The following is a 19,972-nucleotide window of genomic DNA, read 5'->3' on the forward strand; positions in this document are numbered from 1 at the left end:
TGCTCTGCTGTTCCATAGTGAATGTAGCAGTGCTCACGCATACGATCTTGTGATCACTGGGGGTAGAAGTAGTCAAACCCCCAGTGATCAGATACCCTTCCTGTATCGCACCTCAGACATATGAATGGTGGGGGGGGGGGGGGGGACAACACCTAATCACCCGATGAGGCCCAGATATGGGATACCCGTGTTCAGCCATGAAATGCCTATCTCTGTATCGGGGCGCGAAACCTACAGCATCGAGCCTCCCTATTTCTGTTCAGGCTCTTATTGGTCAGCAATGTTAGTAATGGCGGTCTGTAGAGCGCGGTCACTAGATTATTCCCGCAGCTCCTCTGATGGTATACTGGTCACGTCCCGTGAATAAGTCTGTACGCCCCCCTGCAGCACCGTCCTCCTCCTATACAGGGTTAGATACAGGCAGACAAGCTGACCCTTCCACAGGCAGAGACATGAAAGGACTGGAAATGGCCCCCAAAAAATGTTGAAAAATAAACCCATTGACTATTGGAACCGGTGTGCCTGGAGCGGTTCTTCTGTACGGGGTAACCTTTTGTTTGTTTGTTTGTTTTTTAGGACCCAGCTCCATCTACATGTGTAAGCTGTGCAACCTGTTCTCTCCCAGTCACTCGGAGCTCCTGCTACACGTTACCGAAAATCACACCAAAGAAGGTCTGAGCCCGGACCACATCATTATCCCGCTTAGACCACTGGTGCCGTCCAGCAGGAACGCAGAAGGTGAGATGCAGGTTTGTTCTCGTAGCTCTTGTCTGAACCCTTCTTCCTACAAGCTGGATGAGAAGTTTCTGGACATTCTCATGTCCGGTATTACAGTGTGAACAGCGTGGCCAGGTACATTTCCCCCACATCCCTCTCCATAAACATGTTAAAGGGGTTCTCCGGGAATTAAAACAATGAAAATACTTTTATTATAAATTTATTCTCCTATACCTTTTCATTATTTATAACTTCTCATCTTGTCTGGGGAGCAATCATCAGGGGAAACAAAAATGACCGCTTTCCCATCTGTTCACACAAAACCTGTCCTGATCACACATGATGTAAAGAGCTGCCTCCTCCTCCTCCTCCTCCTCCTCATCCTCCTCCTCCTCATCCTCCTCCTCCTCCTCTCTACTTGTCAGGGATTATGATCCGGGATGCAGATGATAAGATCTTCAGCAGAATCTCTGTAGGAATAGAGTTCATGAGGAGACACGAAGTACAGAGAGGACGGACAGGACAGACTGCGGTAATGGAGACTGTAAACAAGTGCTGCTGCTCATTAGCCTCACCTCACCCTCCTCTCATGTCTCCTCATCTTCTCCATTCCCACAGAGATTCACCTGTATTCAGGTATTCAGGATCATGATTCCTGACAAGCAGAGCAGAGAGGAGGATGAGGCAGCTCTATGGCTCATTGTGGTGAAGTAACTTGTCCTCCTGTGTGATTAGGACAGGTTTTGTGTGTCCTGATAAGACGGCGGCCATTTTATTTCTCCTATTGATTGTTCCCTAGACAAAACAAGCCATTCTAAGTAATGAAAGGTATTTGGGAATATATTTATTATAAAATTAATATTTACGTATTTTCATTTTTTTTTATTCTTGGAGAACCCCTTTAAGACTCAGCTTGACCAGCTTTTTTTTTTCCAATCTATTTTATGTACGTGATTATAGGAGAGGGGGGGGGGGGCGGCATCTTTCCTGAACTGCTCTGCTGCTCTATTTAACAGCCTGTGTATCGATACCTCATTGATGTCTATGGGAGAATGTTGTAGGCATTCTCTGTGACCTGTGCAGTGGTCATTGTGCAGGAAGAGGGAGTAGATAAGCCATGACTATCACCTATTGTGAGTGGTGAATCTTGTGTTGTCTATGTGTAGATGTTATTTGTTGTTGTAATCTTGTCTGTGATGATAATGAGATGACTGCTGAGGTTTTAATCTATTATGAGTAGTGATGAGAGAAGTTTTCAAAAATTAGATTCAGCTGCTTTGTCGAACTTTGTAACATATCGCATTCCAATATATGGAGAGGGCGCAATGACTAGAAACGGCGATCCTGCCGCCCCCCCTCCTGTCATTTAACCCCTCAGGAGAGTCAGACATTCAGGGGTTAAAAAAAACAAAACAAAACACACTCTCCTCATCCATTTGATCGTGGAGAAGAAGTTGTGGCAATTTTGATTACAGGACATGAGCCAATCCTCGCTCGCTGACGTGATGACGTCACCCACCGCACCCACACAACGTGATGTCTCAGATCAGCGTGCGGGAATTGGTACGTTTTATTCAATCGTGATGGCCTCTCCTTAATCAAATGAAGGTGAGTAGTTTTTTTTTTTTTTTTTTTTTACCGCTTTTTTGGGAAAAATGTATTTGTTACTACGAAGAACCAAGATTTGTGGTGAATCAAATTTTTCCTGAAATTCTCATCGAATTCCACTTCGTTAACTTTGATTTTCTCAGCACTAATAATGAGGCTCAGCAGTCAGAGGGAAAACTCAGGATTGAATGTTAAATACCTTTTCCGTATCCTCGCCTGTGTTCCTTCCATGTCATGTGATCATTCACAGAGAGGAAACGGGATGTACTACCGATTTTCCAAATTAAACTACATAAATATTCATTTTTTTAATTTTTTTTTATCTCTCTTGTTTTTTCATTATATATAATTTTATTCCATTTTCTTAACATGATTATGATGCTGGGCACCGGAGCAGGATTCATTGACTTCTATGGTAGATGGCTGTGGGTATGCTCTGTGACCTGTGTAGAGGTCATTGTGCAGGGAGGGGGGGGGGGGGGGTGTCCTTACTGTTAATGGTGTATTGCTGTGATGTCGGCCTCCAGCTGTATAATGGATCTGTTACAGGTCATCGTAATACAACCTCTGATGCCCCCAGTGTACACAGGACAAGCCACAAAGTGACAGCCTGTTCTGAGGTCTCCTTGATTTTAATAGAGAGTTGCCTTTAATTCATGGCCACCTCATTCCCTGGCATAAGGGACTGGTCTGCCCTCTTTATCCTAGGATCCTCCTAAATGTCTGTGATGGAAAACCCCTTTAATTGTCAGAGTCACAGATCCGCCCCTTTTACTTTCACCAGTCTGCCGGATGAACCCTATGCAACTGCCTTGTAGGGTTGATCATGCTATCGTGAAAACTGGTTTGCAACATTGGAAATATTATTATTTTTTTATGCAAATTAGGTCTTCAGTGCACTGAGGGGAGTGGCCAGCACAAGAAAACTGAGGTGCACTGTGGCTAGGCCCCTCCCCTCAGTCTCACCCCCTGGAATGCCGTAATTGTAACGCCATAAATTTCTATTTTATTTATTTTTTCTTCACCAGACAGAAATCATTTTTATTAGCAGGATCCACCCTACCAGACAGTAGGCCCGGTTTAATAGGGTTGATACTGTTGACAGGTGCCCTTTAAATAAAAATCCAAATCAAAGTGTGAATGAATGAGGGATATTACGACATTCTCTTGGCTCCTGTTGTACGACTGTAGGTTATTTGTTAAAATTCTTTTTAGAGTTTCTTTAAAATTTTTATTATAGTAAAAGCTGAAAACTCTTCGAGGCGCCACAGCCATCAGGTATGCGCATAGATCCGCAAGTCTGAACAAAGAGGTGGAAAATGTTTATCTGATTCTTGTGGGATTCTGTTCATTAAAATTCTGACTTAACCTTTTAATGTCATCAATTATATTTTGCTTTTTTTTTTTTTCCCGACATTTTATGCCATAAGCCAGAATCGCTTACTGTTGCAGTCTGTGAGAATTGTGCTATGAAAGTGGGTTCCCCCGGATCTTTTACATCGCTGGCCTGTCCGATATCAGATCACCTGATCAGAAGTAGCTTCTGTGTCAGAACTACACAGCGCCATCCGTCGTGTTGTGGACAGAGCTGGTTACTACCGCTTTCACGTCAGTGCGAGGAGCGCTGCAGTAACCAGTAGATGGAACTGTGCGGTTCTGCCGCCATCGCTACTTCTGAAAACTTGATCGGCGGCGAGAGGCGAACCTTCTCCATTCTGATATTGAGTACAGACCATCACAATAAATATCCTGGATAACGTTTTTAATAGGAAGACCACACAATCCTGGAGAACCCCTTTAAGTATTTCCACAGGCAGTTTACAGTGACGGTCCTGGGAGCCTTTTCTGGTGACAGATTCCCTTTAACCACTTCCCGACTGCCCATGGACTATAAATGTCCTTGGGCGGTCGGGTTTTTCTATTTTTGGGGGTTTTCACTGTGGGGTTACCTCAGGGCCTCTTCAAATGCAACATGGTGCCCAAAGACCATTCCCGCAAAATCTGCCCTCCAAAAACAATATGGCGTTCCTTTCCTTCTGCGCCCTGCCGTGTGCCCGTACAGCGGTGTATAACCGCATATGGGGTGTTTCTGTAAACTGCAGAATCAGGGTAATAAATATTGAGGTTTGTTTTGCTGTTAACCCTTTAATGTGTTCCAGGAAAAAATTGATTAAGGGCTCAGGCACACAAACGTTTTTTGCGTTCCGTATACGGGCCATATTTTGATTCCGTATACGGAACCATTCATTTCAATGGGTCCGCAAAAGATGCGGACAGCACTCTGTGTGCTCCGTTCCGTGACCCCGCAAAAATTATGAGACATGTCCTATTCTTGTCCGTTTTGCGGACAAGAATAGGCATCTCTATAATAGGCCTCCTGTTCCGTTCCGCAAATTGCAGAAGGCACACGGGCTGCATCTGTTTTTTGCAGACCGCAAAAAACGGCACGTTCATGTGCATGAGCGTTTACGGGCCGTTTTTTGCGTTCCGTATACGGAACCATTCATTTCAATGGTTCCGCAAAAAAAACGGAATGTTCTCCGTATGCGTACTCCGTTGAAATATAGAACATGTCCTATTATTGCCCGCAAATCGTGTTCCGTGGCTCCATTCAAGTCAATGGGTTCCCAAAAAACACATACGGAATGTACTCCTTATGTGTTCGTATCCGTTCCGTTTTTGCGGAACTATCTATTGAAAATTTTATGCCCAGCCCAATTTTTTTATGTAATTACTGTATACTGTATACGCCATACGGAAAAACACAACGGAAACAAAAAAACGGAACAACGGATCAGTTTAAAACGGACCGCAAAACGCTGAAAAAGCCATACGGTCATGTGCAGGAGGCCTAAAATGGAAAATCTGCAAAGAATTTGAAATTTTGAAATTTCTCCTCTATTTTGCTTTCATTCCTATGGAATACCTAAAGGGTTAACAACATTTCTAAAATCAGTTTTGAATAGTTTGAGGGGGTGTCGTTTTCTAAAATGGGTTGGTTCTGCCCCACAAAGTGACTTCAGAACTGAACTGGTCCTTTTAAAAAAGCTGACTTTGGAAATTTTCTTAAATTTTTTTAAAAATTGCTTCTAAAATTTTAAACGTCCTAAAAAAATAAAATGTAAATTACCAAAATGATGCCAACATAAAGGAGACATATGGGGAATGTTAATTAATAAATATTTTATGAGGCATCACTATATGTTTTAAAAGCGGAGAGATTCAAATTTAGAAAACGGTGAATATTTTTCAAATTTCCGTTAACAATGCTCGTTGGTCTAGGGGGGGGGGGGGGGGGGGGGTAGGGAAAGGGTTACTAAGCCATACAAGGTCTCGTTCGTAGAGGATGATCCTCGCTTGAGCTTGTTCTCCAGGGGTTAATTCTCGCTTGTTTGTCGTCCTGGGGTAGATTCTGGCTTCAGTGGGGCTGCTGGGCTCAACTGCCGAGCGCTCCGGCTCCGGATTATTTAGAGAAGCCTTTGCTTCCTACCAACTGGAGGAAAACCAGTAGCAGTTTCTAAGTTTGCTGGTTGTGGCTCTGGATGAACACTGTATTATTCCCTCATATTTGGGTTGTTGGTGGAGTTTCTTCTGGGGTTTAGGGTAGTGGTGTTGGTTTTGCCTTCTCTATGGGAATCGGCTCTTCTGTCCCGCAGCTGTATGATCTCTGCAGAGTTATGGGACACCCTCTCAGGCGTGTGTGGAGTGACTACGGTAAGTGTGTGTAGACCCCGGTAGTTTCTTTGATCGCGCACACGGCTCTCTCATGTAGCCGTTAAAGGGAATCTGTCCGCTCCCATACTAGAGTAAGCGGTGTATAGTGTAAGGGATGCTTTTTATCTTCATACTCGCATGCATTCTGACGCTGTGCTCCCGCAAACCAGCAGTGAAATGCATTGAGACTCTTCTTGGAGTCCTCTCCATTATGTGCACGAGCTCAGGAGTCCTCTCAATGCATTTTCACTGCTGGTTTGTGATGCCTACAAGTATGACCATACAAAGTACGTAATTGGACTCTGTGTCGCTTACACGGTACACTGCTTACTTTAGTTTGGGGGATGTTTTGGAGCTGACGGGGTCCCTTTTAATATTCTGCACACTTACCTGATGTAGATCCTCTGAATGTCGCGCTGGGCTTTAATACTGACAGATCAGGCCGAGATCACAGCTAGCGTGCTGGGATTGCGAGCTTCACAGTGAGCCGCACTGATCATCCGCGGCTCGTAGCCTGCACGTCGCTGTCCGGTACCAGGAGTCAGACCCCCACCAATCTGATGTGTAGTAAGCCATTGCCATGTTGAAATCCCACCTGCCCTGATCTTTATTGCAGCTGACCTTGTTCGAGGAGTCGGGACACCCCCGCACGCATTCGATGGGTGGGTTTGGCCAACTTCCTATGTGTACGGACACCTTTATATTTGGTGAAAGTTTGTGCTTTTAAAGTAAAATTATTTTATTTTTTTTGCAAAGATTTAATGAAAAATTGTATTCGGGGGACTAACCGGGATTTACCCAAGCTTTTTTTTCTGATCCTCTTCCTATGTGCGGCCTCCGTATCTCGCAGCGCTGCAGACAGTGACAAATGACGTACACGGAGCCGGGCAGGGAAGACATTAATCTCTTGGTTCAGGAGAATGTTCCGAGCGGCAGGTCCCTAACACCAGATCAATGTCGAAGATTAAGGGGGAGGGGGGGGTTGGCAGATCGCGGGTATAATGGTAAAGCATTGAACTTTGGCACGGCACAATGACTGTAGGGTTTATAATTGATCCCGCAGCCCCGGGCAATATTGTAGAAGACCAGAAACTCTGCAATATGTAATGTATATAGCTGCAGAGGGTGTCTCATAATCACCATGGCCAAGGGCCCGTGAGAAGTGGGGGCCCACAGATCCTTAATCTGTTTTAGCACCCCGTATAGGGGTATTCTAAGAATAAATCTTTATGGTATATCCCTCCTCTGTTGGGGCGCCTTTCACCCTGGCAGAACCCAGCAGCCAGGAGGAGACGTGAGCTGTCCCGACAGATGCGTGTGGACCTTCTGTATATAGATCAGCCATTAAGCCAACCCAGGTGTGTGTTGTAAGGGGCCCATGAACTTTAACAGCCAGGGCCCACATAACCTGCCCTCACCCAGTCTACATATATAATTATTTAATAAGTGGGTTTCTGGTGTGGGTTGCTATTTATTTTGCTGTCATCTTCCATTATGTCCTCCTCCTTCTTCTGTGGATCCTGCTTCTCATTCTTTCCTTAACTAGATCCTCCCATGCTTAACCTCCTCCCTTCCCCCCCACTCCTCCACCTTTTCTTACCGTCTTACCATAGCAAATGTGGTGCCAATATTCAAAAAGGGTCCAAAAACAGAGCCTGGAAACTATAGGTTTAACATCTGTTGTGGGTAAACTGTTTGAAGGTTTTCTGAGAGATGTTATCTTAGAGCATCTCAACGGAAATAAGCAAATAACGCCATATCAGCATGGCTTCGTGAGGGATCGGTCATGTCAAACTAATTTAATCAGTTTCTGTGAGGAGGTAAGTTCTAGACTTGACAGCGGCGAATCAATGGATGTCGTGTATCTGGACTTCTCCAAAGCATTTGACACTGTACCTCATAAAAGGTTAGTATATAAAATGAGAATGCTCGGACTGGGAGAAAACATCTGTATGTGGGTAAGTAACTGGCTCAATGATAGAAAACAGAGGGTGGTTATTAACGGTACATACTCAGATTGGGTCACTGTCACTAGTGGGGTACCTCAGGGGTCAGTATTGGGCCCTATTCTCTTCAATATATTTATTAATGATCTTGTAGAAGGCTTGCACAGTAAAGTATCAATTTTCGCAGATGACACTAAACTGTGTAAAGTAATTAACACTGAAGAGGACAGTATACTGTATATATATATATACTACAGAGGACAGTATACTGTATATATACTACAGAGGACAGTATACTGTATATATATATATACTACAGAGGACAGTATACTGTATATATACTACAGAGGACAGTATACTGTATATATACTACAGAGGACAGTATACTGTATATATACTACAGAGGACAGTATACTGTATATATACACTACAGAGGACAGTATACTGTATATATACTACAGAGGACAGTATACTGTGTGTGTATATATATATATATATATATATATATATATATATATATATACTACAGAGGACAGTATACTGTGTATATATGTATATATATATATATATATATATATACTACAGAGGACAGTATACTGTATATATACTACAGAGGACAGTATACTGTATATATACTACAGAGGACAGTATACTGTATATATACTACAGAGGACAGTATACTGTATATATACTACAGAGGACAGTATACTGTATATATACTACAGAGGACAGTATACTGTATATATATACTACAGAGGATAGTATACTGTGTATATATATATATATACTACCGAGGATAGTATACTGTATATATACTACAGAGGACAGTATACTGTATATATATATATATACTACAGAGGACAGTATACTGTATATATATATACTACAGAGGACAGTATACTGTATATATATATACTACAGAGGATAGTATACTGTATATATACTACAGAGGACAGTATACTGTATATATATATATATATACTACAGAGGATAGTATACTGTATATATACTACAGAGGACAGTATACTGTATATATACTACAGAGGACAGTATACTGTATATATACTACAGAGGATAGTATACTGTATATATATATACTACAGAGGATAGTATACTGTATATATATACTACAGAGGACAGTATACTGTATATATACTACAGAGGACAGTATACTGTATATATACTACAGAGGATAGTATACTGTATATATATATATACTACAGAGGATAGTATACTGTATATATATATATACTACAGAGGATAGTATACTGTATATATATATATATATATATATACTACAGAGGATAGTATACTGTATATATACTACAGAGGATAGTATACTGTATATATATACTACAGAGGATAGTATACTGTATATATATACTACAGAGGACAGTATACTGTATATATATACTACAGAGGACAGTATACTGTATATATACTACAGAGGACAGTATACTGTATATATATATACTACAGAGGATAGTATACTGTATATATATATATACTACAGAGGACAGTATACTGTATATATATACTACAGAGGACAGTATACTGTATATATATACTACAGAGGACAGTATACTGTATATATATATATACTACAGAGGATAGTATACTGTATATATATATACTACAGAGGACAGTATACTGTATATATACTATAGAGGACAGTATACTCTATATATACTACAGAGGACAGTATACTGTATATATATACTACAGAGGACAGTATACTGTATATATATACTACAGAGGACAGTATACTGTGTATATACTACAGAGGACAGTATACTGTGTATATACTACAGAGGACAGTATACTGTATATATACTACAGAGGACCGTATACTGTATATATATATACTACAGAGGACAGTATACTGTGTATATATATATATATATATATACATACACTACAGAGGACAGTATACTGTATATATATATACTACAGAGGACAGTATACTGTATATATACTACAGAGGACAGTATACTGTATATATATACTACAGAGGACAGTATACTGTGTGTATATATATATATATATATATATACATACACTACAGAGGACAGTATACTGTATATATATACTACAGAGGACAGTATACTGTATATATACTACAGAGGACAGTATACTGTATATATACTACAGAGGACAGTATACTGTATATATATACTACAGAGGACAGTATACTGTGTGTATATATATATATATATATATATATATACATACACTACAGAGGACAGTATACTGTATATATATACTACAGAGGACAGTATACTGTATATATATACTACAGAGGACAGTATACTGTATATATATATACTACAGAGGACAGTATACTGTATATATACACTACAGAGGACAGTATACTGTATATATACTACAGAGGACAGTATACTGTATATATATACTACAGAGGACAGTATACTGTATATATACTACAGAGGACAGTATACTGTATATATACTACAGAGGACAGTATACTGTATATATACTACAGAGGACAGTATACTACTACAGAGGGATCTGGATAGATTGGAAGCTTGGGCAGAGAAGTGGCAGATGAGGTTTAACACTGACAAATGTAAGGTTATGCACATGGGAAGGAATAATGCAAGTCACCCGTACATACTAAATGGTAAAACACTTGGTAACACTGACATGGAAAAGGATCTAGGAATTTTAATAAACAGCAAACTAAGCTGCAAAAACCAGTGTCAGGCAGCTGCTGCCAAGGCCAATAAGATAATGGGTTGTATCAAAAGGGGCATAGATGCCCGTGATGAGAACATATTCCTACTACTTTACAAATCATTAGTCAGACCACACATGGAGTACTGTGTACAGTTCTGGGCTCCTGTGAACAATGCAGACATAGCAGAGCTGGAGAGGGTCCAGAGGAGGGCAACTAAAGTAATAACTGGAATGGGGCAACTACAGTACTCTGAAAGATTATCAAAATTAGGGTTATTCACTTTAGAAAAAAGACGACTGAGGGGAGATCTAATAACAATGTATAAATATATCAGGGGTCAGTACAGAGATTTCTCCCATCATCTATTTATCCCCAGGACTGTGACGTTGCATATTCTGTGGAATTGCAGTGCGCTACAGGGCTATTGGACAGATATAATACATTTATTAAACAAAATGTATAGCGCTAATTATAAACTGGATCCTAGCTTTTGCTTGCTTGGTATGTTAGATTCGGATAACTTGCCACCAAATGTTACAATCGGAATCAACAGAATCTTATATCAGGCACGCAAAACCCTAGCTGCTAAATGGATACAGCCGCTTCCCCCAAGCATATCGGAATTCATTACCAGAATGAATACAGTCATAAGATTGGAAAGAGGAGTATACATGAAGCGTAATAGCATGTCGAAATTTGATACCGTTTGGGGCCCCTGGATTGACAGATCTGGAGTTTGTAGTACATGGCTATCTAGTCTGAGGATCTTCTCGGGCTAGCCCGGGAGGGGAGAGATGGGGCTGATTGTGTTTGCTTAAGCCTAGTGTGCTGAAGCTTTATAGTGCACAGGTGATGTCCTGGTCTGTTACTAAAACAAATAGGTCTTAGGGCTCTTTCACACCTGCGTTATTGTCTTCCGGCATAGAGTTCCGTCGTCGGGACTCTATGCCGGAAGAATCCTGATCAGGATTATCCTAATGCATTCTGAATGGAGAGTAATCCGTTCAGGATGCATCAGGATGTCTTCAGTTCCGGTACGGAACGTTTTTTGGCCGGAGAAAATACCGCAGCATGCTGCGCTTTTTGCTCCGGCCAAAAATCCGGAACACTTGCCGCAAGGCCGGATCCGGAATTAATGCCCATTGGAAGGCATTGATCCGGATCCGGCCTTAAGCTAACCGTCGTTTCGGCGCATTGCCGGAGCCGACATTTAGCTTTTTCAGAGTGGTTACCATGGCTGCCGGGACGCTAAAGTCCTGACAGCCATGGTAAGTGTAGTGGGGAGCGGGGGAGCAGTATACTTACCGTCCGTGCGGCTCCCCGGGCGCTCCAGAGTGACGTCAGGGCGCCCCAAGCGCATGGATCACGTGATCACATGGATCACGTCATCCATGCGCATGGGGCGCTCTGACGTCATTCTGGAGCGCCCCGGGAGCCGCACGGACTGTAAGTATACTGCTCCCCCGCTCCCCGCTCCTACTATGGCAACCAGGACTTTAATAGCGTCCTGGGTGCCATAGTAACACTGAAAGCATTTGGAAGACGGTTCCGTCTTCAAATGCTTTCAGTACACTTGCGTTTTTCCGGATCCGGCAGGCACCTCCGGCAACGGAAGTGCATGCCGGATCCCAACAACGCAAGTGTGAAAGAGGCCTTACACATGTTTATGCTTAACTACTCACAACAAGGTCTCACAGTGGGGGGGGGGGTGGGGGGGGGGAGGAGGGGGAGGGGAGTTTGGTTGTTGGATCTTTATGTTAAGGATCCTGTTTATTGACTATCCTGTTTTGTACAATGAGTATTTTTGCACTGTGTTGAACATAATATATGACACAAGAATTTTGTAAAATTATATTGTTTGTTTATTTTTACAAAATAATAAAAATGTATCTGATTTAAAAAAAAAAAGGGTTTGTGACGAGGGGACATCCTCTGCGTCTGGAGGAAAGAAGGTTTGTACACAAACATAGAAGAGGATTCTTTACGGTAAGAGCAGTGAGACTATGGAGCTCTCTGCCTGAGGAGGTGGTGATGGGGAGTACAATAAAGGAATTCAAGAGGGGCCTGGATGTATTTCTGGAGTGTAATAATATTACAGGCTATAGCTACTAGAGAGGGGTCGTTGATCCAGGGAGATATTCTGATGCCTGATTGGAGTCGGGAAGGAATTTTTTTCCCCTTAAAAGTGGGGAAAATTTGGCTTCTACCTCAGTTTTTTTTTTTGCCTTCCTCTGGATCAACTTGCAGGATAACAGGCCAAACTGGATGGACAAATGTCTTTTCTCGCTCGTATCATTGGGGGACACAGGACCGTGGGTATAGCTGCCACTAGGAGGCGACACTAGGCTGAAAAGTGATAACTCCTTCCCAGCTGGCTTTACCCCCTCCAGCCTGGAGAGAGCATATCAGTTTTTAGCTTAGTGTCACAGGAGGCAGACCTCCCTGCTGGCAGAGCGGCTTCCTTTTTGTTATTTTTCCCTTTTTAGGTATGGGAAGCAGAGTCGCCTAGCCTCTCTATCTTCCCGGGGAGCAAGACCGGTGTCTGTTTCCCTGACCGCCCAACCTCCCCACAGAAGAAAAGGTGGACCAGGGCAGCCTCGCTCCCCTGCTTCCCGCCCTTCAAAGGGTCACCTGGTTCTGTGAAGACAGACCCTCCCGCCATACCAGTCTTCTGCCACGTCGGGTGCGAGCTGCTGAAGAGGTGACCCTCCTGGTCTCACCGTTCTCAGGGTCCACGGGGGTGTCGCCCCCCCCCCCCCCTTTCTTATTCTAGTATGGGCCCCTGCTGGGTCTCCAGTTCCAGCATGGGCGTCCCCTAAGTGGTTGGGCTGAACATCTGGTGAACTGTCCTCGGAGCACCACGGGGAGCTCTTACAGAGGATCCCACGCTTCTCCGGGGGCCACCGCACCACTTTAGGCCTCGGCTTCTCTCGGGCCTACCTGCGTTTCGGGTTGTGCCCTCTTTGGGGTCGCCGGGGGGGGGTCTCCGCGGCCGTTTCCAACAAGCGAGCGGCCGCCCGCTCCGCTCCAGGTCCTTTTTTTTTCCCCGGCCGACGGGCCAGCCACTATGAGAGCGGCCCAAACCTGGAGCTCGGAGAAGGGGCAGCCTCGTTATACATGCTGTGTGATGTCTCCTCCGCGCGGCTGCTGGACGACACATGAATAATTTACCGTGAAGTGTCTGCGATATTAATCCTTATCACTGCCTCGGATGAGGTGGATCACGTCAGTATCACTCAGTGTCGGCTCTGGGAAAAACACTCTACCTGTTCATGTCTAACACACGGTCCAGTCCTATTAATATGACCGCCAGCTAATATCCAGAGTCAGCGCTGTGGGCAGCAGCTAGAGGGGCCCGGAGTGACTCTGAGGTCCGGGTAGGTTGTCACAGGTATCTGAAGCCATGCTGGAGGGGGCGCGGGGGAGGATCCATAGAGTGAACATGACCATCGGGGTGGTCCCACAGATGCTCAATTGGGTTAACATCTGGGGAATTAGGGAACCAGGGTAGTACTTTGTAGTCTTGGTCATCCTCTTCCACCCAATGTCAGACATTTCTAGCCGTGTGACACATCACATAGTTTTGCTGGAAGAACCCATCCGGCGCAAGGGAGACAATCAGTATGTATGGGTGTACGTGATCTGCAGGGATGGATTCATACCCAAATCAGTGTAGAGTGCCTTCCACATAGGTAAGTGGCCCAGAGAATACCATGAAAACCTTCTGCAGCCCATACCGCTGCCGCCACCATTTTGTGTTCTTCCAGCAATGGTTGCAGGGTGCTTGTTCCCTGATGTTCCTCTCCTGACACGCCAACGTCCATCCGTTCCATGAAGCAGAAGACAAGACTCATCGGAGAAGACAACCCTTTACCAACCAGCAGAGGTCTAATTCCGATACTGCTGTGAAAAGTCAAGCCTTTTCTGCAACTTTAGCAGAGGTGCAGTGACCGTCCACCTGCTTCGGGGTCCCACGTGCAGCAGCGGTGGCTGCCGACCACTATGCAGCAATTATGGATTTTTGTATCAGAAAAAAAAACCTGAGCACCTATAACGATATGTTTTGAAGTGAATCCAAGTAATTTCCCTAACTTTTGGAAAGTCTGGTGGTTAAAAAAATAAAATAATTAACTTTTTTTTTTTTTTTTTTTGAGAGGTTTCTGTTTAATTTTGCTGTGTGTTTTTTATTCCTTGTAGAATTGTGCGTTGTGAAACGAAAAAGAGGACGACCTAAAGGGTCCACAAAGAAATCAGTCGCTGAGGAGGAGCCCACCGAGACCAATGGAAGCCTGCCTAAAGAGGACAACGAGGAGGGACGCCTGTCCCCTGAGCCCGTGCCGGACAGCTTGGAATGCCGAAAATGCAGCCGAACGTTCTCCAACCTCAGACAGCTGACAAAACACATCTGCATCATCGTGTTAAATGACGATGAGGATGTCACTCAAGGTGGGTGAGCCTTTATGGGAGCCGAGCTGCAGTACCCCGGCACGGCCACCGGTGGAGCCTTCTGGCTTCCACTCCGTCCACTATATATAGTTTCCGGCACCTCAGCCACCAGAAACAGCTGCTTGGTGTGGGTGCCGGGGGTTGGGCTCTCACCAATCTGGTATTGATGACCCGTCCTGAGGATAGGTCATCAATAGTGTTGACGAAGTGGACTTCCAACCGAATTTCAGGTAAAATTCAATTCGCCGCATAGCCGAAATTTCCTCGTGCTTTGCGGTAGCGAATTCATTTTCCCTGAATGGCGGTAAAAAACTAAAAAATCTGTTTGCTTGCGACCTGCCGGCCGCCGCCATCTTGATTGAAGATCTTGCACGAAATCCTGTGTGCGATAAGGTATGTCATCATCAGGGGCCATGCAAGAATTCATGCTAAATCTTCAATCAAGATGGCGGCAGCCAGCTTTTCGCAAGCAAATGGATGAGGTAAGTATGATTTTATTTTTTATGTTACATTGATATGTTATTACTTCCAGGTTAACCCCTTTTAAGCCCCTTTGAGACGGATGGTGTATTAGTTCAGCTAAGTTGGAGTCTGACTGTGGCTGTGTCCTAACGCATCCAACACTAAACATAGTGAACCCAGTACGTGTTTATCTGAATGGGTTGTCTGACGTTAGAATAACATGGCTGCATTCTTTCACAAACGGCGCCACGCCTGTCCATGGGTTGTGTCTGGTATTGCAGCTCGACCCTATTCAAGTGACTGAGGCTCAGTTGAAATTCCATATGCAACCTAAGGACTGGGTAGGTGCTGTGTCTGGGAGAAAGCAGCCATGATTTTTATCCCATCCAGGCCCTTAACATGTCGAAATATGGGCGATTTTTATATTTTGTTTCTTTTTTTTAGCCAACGACTTCGAGGGGAAGTTTATTTTGCCAGATAATGAAAAGGAGAAGGAAAAACAGCCAAAGAGATCGCGCCTGCAGAAAACGGAAAAAGCACTGCAGCCGAAAGATGCCGAGAAACCCCAAGGAGTGAATCCCATCGTCAGCGTTTTCTTAACGGCTCACGAGGCTATTCCAGGTATCGGTCTGTTCTATGTCTGGGGGTGACCCCCCCCCCCCCCCCCAAACTATATATAATGTGCCACTTATTGTAGGCTTGAAACGATTACTCAATTGAATCGAGTAATTAGACACAAAAAAATCCTCGATGCAAAATTTTTGCATCGAGAATTAGTTTGTGTCATGTGACCATGGAGCGGGAGTGAAGCGCTTTCTATTACTCACCGCTCCGTGGTCACCCGCTGGCCAGTACCGCGCTGCACTGGATCCTGACACATGTGTCAGGACATAGTGCGCGCTTACATGCACTATGACCCGACGCTGTGTGCAGCGCGCGGAGAAGAAGATGGAGGAGCTGTGGAGCGGTGCACCTACAGGAGAGGGAAGTATTTTATTTCACTGGCGCTGGGGACATGGCTAGTATGGGGAGATGGTGGCACTGGGGGGGGCAGCCTGATGGCACCAGGTGGGCGGCTGATACGTTTTTATAAAGAAAAACATTCTTTTAATTAGTTTTGTTATTCGATTAATCGTTGGATTAATTGATAGAATACTCGATTACAAAAAATAGTCGATAGCTGCAGCCTTAACTGATTGTATAGGTCATAAAAATGGAACAATTTTTGCTATTTAGGGTATTGCTATTTAGGGTTGGTTCACATCACGTTTTTCCCATCCTTATAACGTATACATTAAACCAGGCATGCTCAACCTGCGGCCCTCCAGCTGTTGCAAAACTACAACTCCCACAATGCCCTGCTGTAATCTGATAGCTGTAGGCTGTTCAGGTAGGCTGGGAGTTGTAGTTTTGCAACAGCTGGAGGGCCGCAGGTTGAGCATCCCTGCATTAAACGAATGCTTCAGACTGCTGCCATACACTGGCATCCGTTCACCATAGATACAGGATCCAAGTACGCGGTGTGCTACGTTTTTGTATCTTTTTTTTTTGTAACGTATACATCAAACGGAGACCTAAAACGTGACGTGAACCCTCCCTTATGTCCCTATAAAAAGGATGCATTAAAGATTTTTGACATTTACCTACATAGTATACCGCCACCTGGTGTTCAGAATGGAAAGCAATGTGCACATCCACCCAATGAGCCATTAGAAATGACGTTCTGCTCTGCAGTAGCATGTCTGCGTAGCTGAGAGACTATCCTTCTGCAGGGAAATAAGAGGGGGTAGATATTGGTGGGGGCCCGACCTCCGGGACCCAGACAGTTCCTGGGTACAAAGGGTCAAACATCCTCAGACAGAACATTGTAATGACAGATATTTTTTAACATTTTTTTTCTTTCTCTTCTTGGAAGGAGCAACACGAATAGTTCCCATAGAAGCTGCAGCTCCAGCGGTGGAACCAGAGGTGAACACGCAGACGGCGGATCCAGAGCCGGGGCTGAAGAGAGGATACCAGGAATACGCCATCCCACAAGTCCCTCAGGAACAGGCCGCCCATTCCAGCAGGTAGCACAGCTTTATGCTTCTTTATTTGTCATCTTTTTGCTGTATGTCCTCAGAGAGGTCGGTGGCTTTTCACCAGAGATACAAGAGGGCACCGGCCTGAAATCAGTGTAATACACAGAAACCTGTTCCGCTAGTGACATGGACACATAAAATTTATCAGTAAATTTATTATGGACATTTGCACTTTTTGCTGCAACATTAAAAAAAATTTCCTTGAAAATAATTGCATGCAGGTATAACTCACTGTACAGGTATATGCCAGACATGGGGCACACAGGTAATAATGAACACTTTTATGGCACTTTTATTTTGATATTTTTTAAAAATGTCATAGATGTAACTCAGGATCAGTACAGTATAAGTAAAGTAATCTATGTACACAGTGACTCCACCAGCAGAATAGTGAGTGCAGCTCTGTAGTATAATACAGGATGTAACTCAGGATCAGTACAGGATAAGTAATGTAATGTATGTACACAGTGACTGTACCAGCAGAATAGTGAGTGCAGCTCTGGGGTATAATACCGGATGTAACTCAGGATCAGTACAGGATAAGTAATGTAATGTATGTACACAGTGACTGTACCAGCAGAATAGTGAGTGCAGCTCTGGAGTATAATACAGGATGTAACTCAGGATCAGTACAGGATAAGTAATGTAATGTATGTACTCAGTGACTGCACCAGCAGAATAGTGAGTGCAGCTCTGGAGTATAATACAGGATGTAACTCAGGATCAGTAGAGGATAAGTAATGTAATGTATGTACACAGTGACTGCACTAGCAGAATAGTGAGTGCAGCTCTGGAGTATAATACAGGATGTAACTCAGGATCAGTACAGGATAAGTAATGTAATGTATATACACAGTGACTGCACCAGCAGAATAGTGAGTGCAGCTCTGGAGTGTAATACAGGATGTAACTCAGGATCAGTACATGATAAGTAATGTATGTACACAGTGACTGCACTAGCAGAATAGTGAGTGCAGCTCTGGAGTATAATGCAGGACGTAACTCAGGATCAGTACAGGATAAGTAATGTAATGTATGTACACAGTGACTGCACCAGCAGAATAGTGAGTGCAGCTCTGGAGTATAATACAGGATGTAACTCAGGATCAGTACACGATAAGTAATGTAATGTATGTACACAGTGACTGCACCAGCAGAATAGTGAGTGCAGCTCTGGAGTATAATACAGGCTGTAACTCAGGATCAGTACAGGATAAGTAATGTAATGTATGTACACAGTGACTGCACCAGCAGAATAGTGAGTGCAGCTCTGGAGTATAATACAGGAGGTAACTCAGGATCAGTACAGTATAAGTAAAGTAATCTATGTACAAAGTGACTCCACCAGCAGAATAGTGAGTGCAGCTCTGGAGTATAATGCAGGATGTAACTCAGGATCAGTACAGGATAAGTAATGTATGTACACAGTGACTGCACCAGCAGAATAGTGAGTGCAGCTCTGGATTATAATACAGGATGTAACTCAGGATCAGTACAGGATAAGTAATGTAATGTATGTACACAGTGACTCCACCAGCAGAATAGTGAGTGCAGCTCTGGAGTATAATACAGGATGTAACTCAGGATCAGTACAGGATAAGTAATGTAATGTAAGTACACAGTGACTCCACCAGCAGAATAGTGAGTGCAGCTCTGGATTATAATACAGGATGTAACTCAGGATCAGTACAGGATAAGTAATGTATGTTAACAGTGACTTACACCAATAATGAGTGCAGCTCTGGAGTATAATACAGCATGTAACTCAGTAAGGCTACTTTCACACTTTCACAAGCATTGCAAATAAATGCATGCAATCAAGCACACAGCCATGTAAGGCTACTTTCACACTAGCGTTTTTGCTGGATCGGGCAGGGCTCAGCAAAAATGCATCCGTTACTGATAATACAACCGTCTGCATCTGTTATGAACTGATCCGGTTGTATTATCTTTAACATAGCCAAGACGGATCCGCCATGAACTCCATTGAAAGTCAATGGGGGACGGATCCTTTTTCTATTGTGGTAGATTGTGACAGAGTTATACGGATCCTTCCCCATTGACTTGCATTGTGGGTCATGACGGATCCGTTTTGCTCCGCATCCCATGATGGAAAGAGAACCGCAGCTTGCTGTGGTTTGCTCTCCGTTATGGGAGCACAACCAATCTGAACGGAATGCATTCTGGAGCACTCCTTTCTGTTCAGTTACGTTTTGTTCCCATTGACAATGAATGGGGACAAAACGGAAGCGTTTTTCTCCGGTATTGAGACCCTATGACTGATCTCAATACTGGAAAAT

At 43.7% G+C, this 19,972-nt stretch overlaps 1 protein-coding gene across 1 annotated transcript in view; it reads left to right on the forward strand.

The window, feature by feature from the left end:
• Window positions 1-19,972, forward strand: part of ZFAT (zinc finger and AT-hook domain containing) — a 182,627-nt gene that overhangs the window by 26,091 nt on the left and 136,564 nt on the right. The window contains exons 3-6 of the mRNA XM_040431869.1: window positions 577-738; window positions 14,881-15,129; window positions 16,036-16,212; window positions 17,507-17,660. Of these exons, the coding sequence (XP_040287803.1) occupies window positions 577-738; window positions 14,881-15,129; window positions 16,036-16,212; window positions 17,507-17,660 (742 nt within the window). The remainder of the gene's footprint in view (window positions 1-576; window positions 739-14,880; window positions 15,130-16,035; window positions 16,213-17,506; window positions 17,661-19,972) is intronic.

Source organism: Bufo bufo, chromosome 5 (assembly GCF_905171765.1).
Source record: "Bufo bufo chromosome 5, aBufBuf1.1, whole genome shotgun sequence".
NCBI lineage: Eukaryota > Metazoa > Chordata > Amphibia > Anura > Bufonidae > Bufo > Bufo bufo.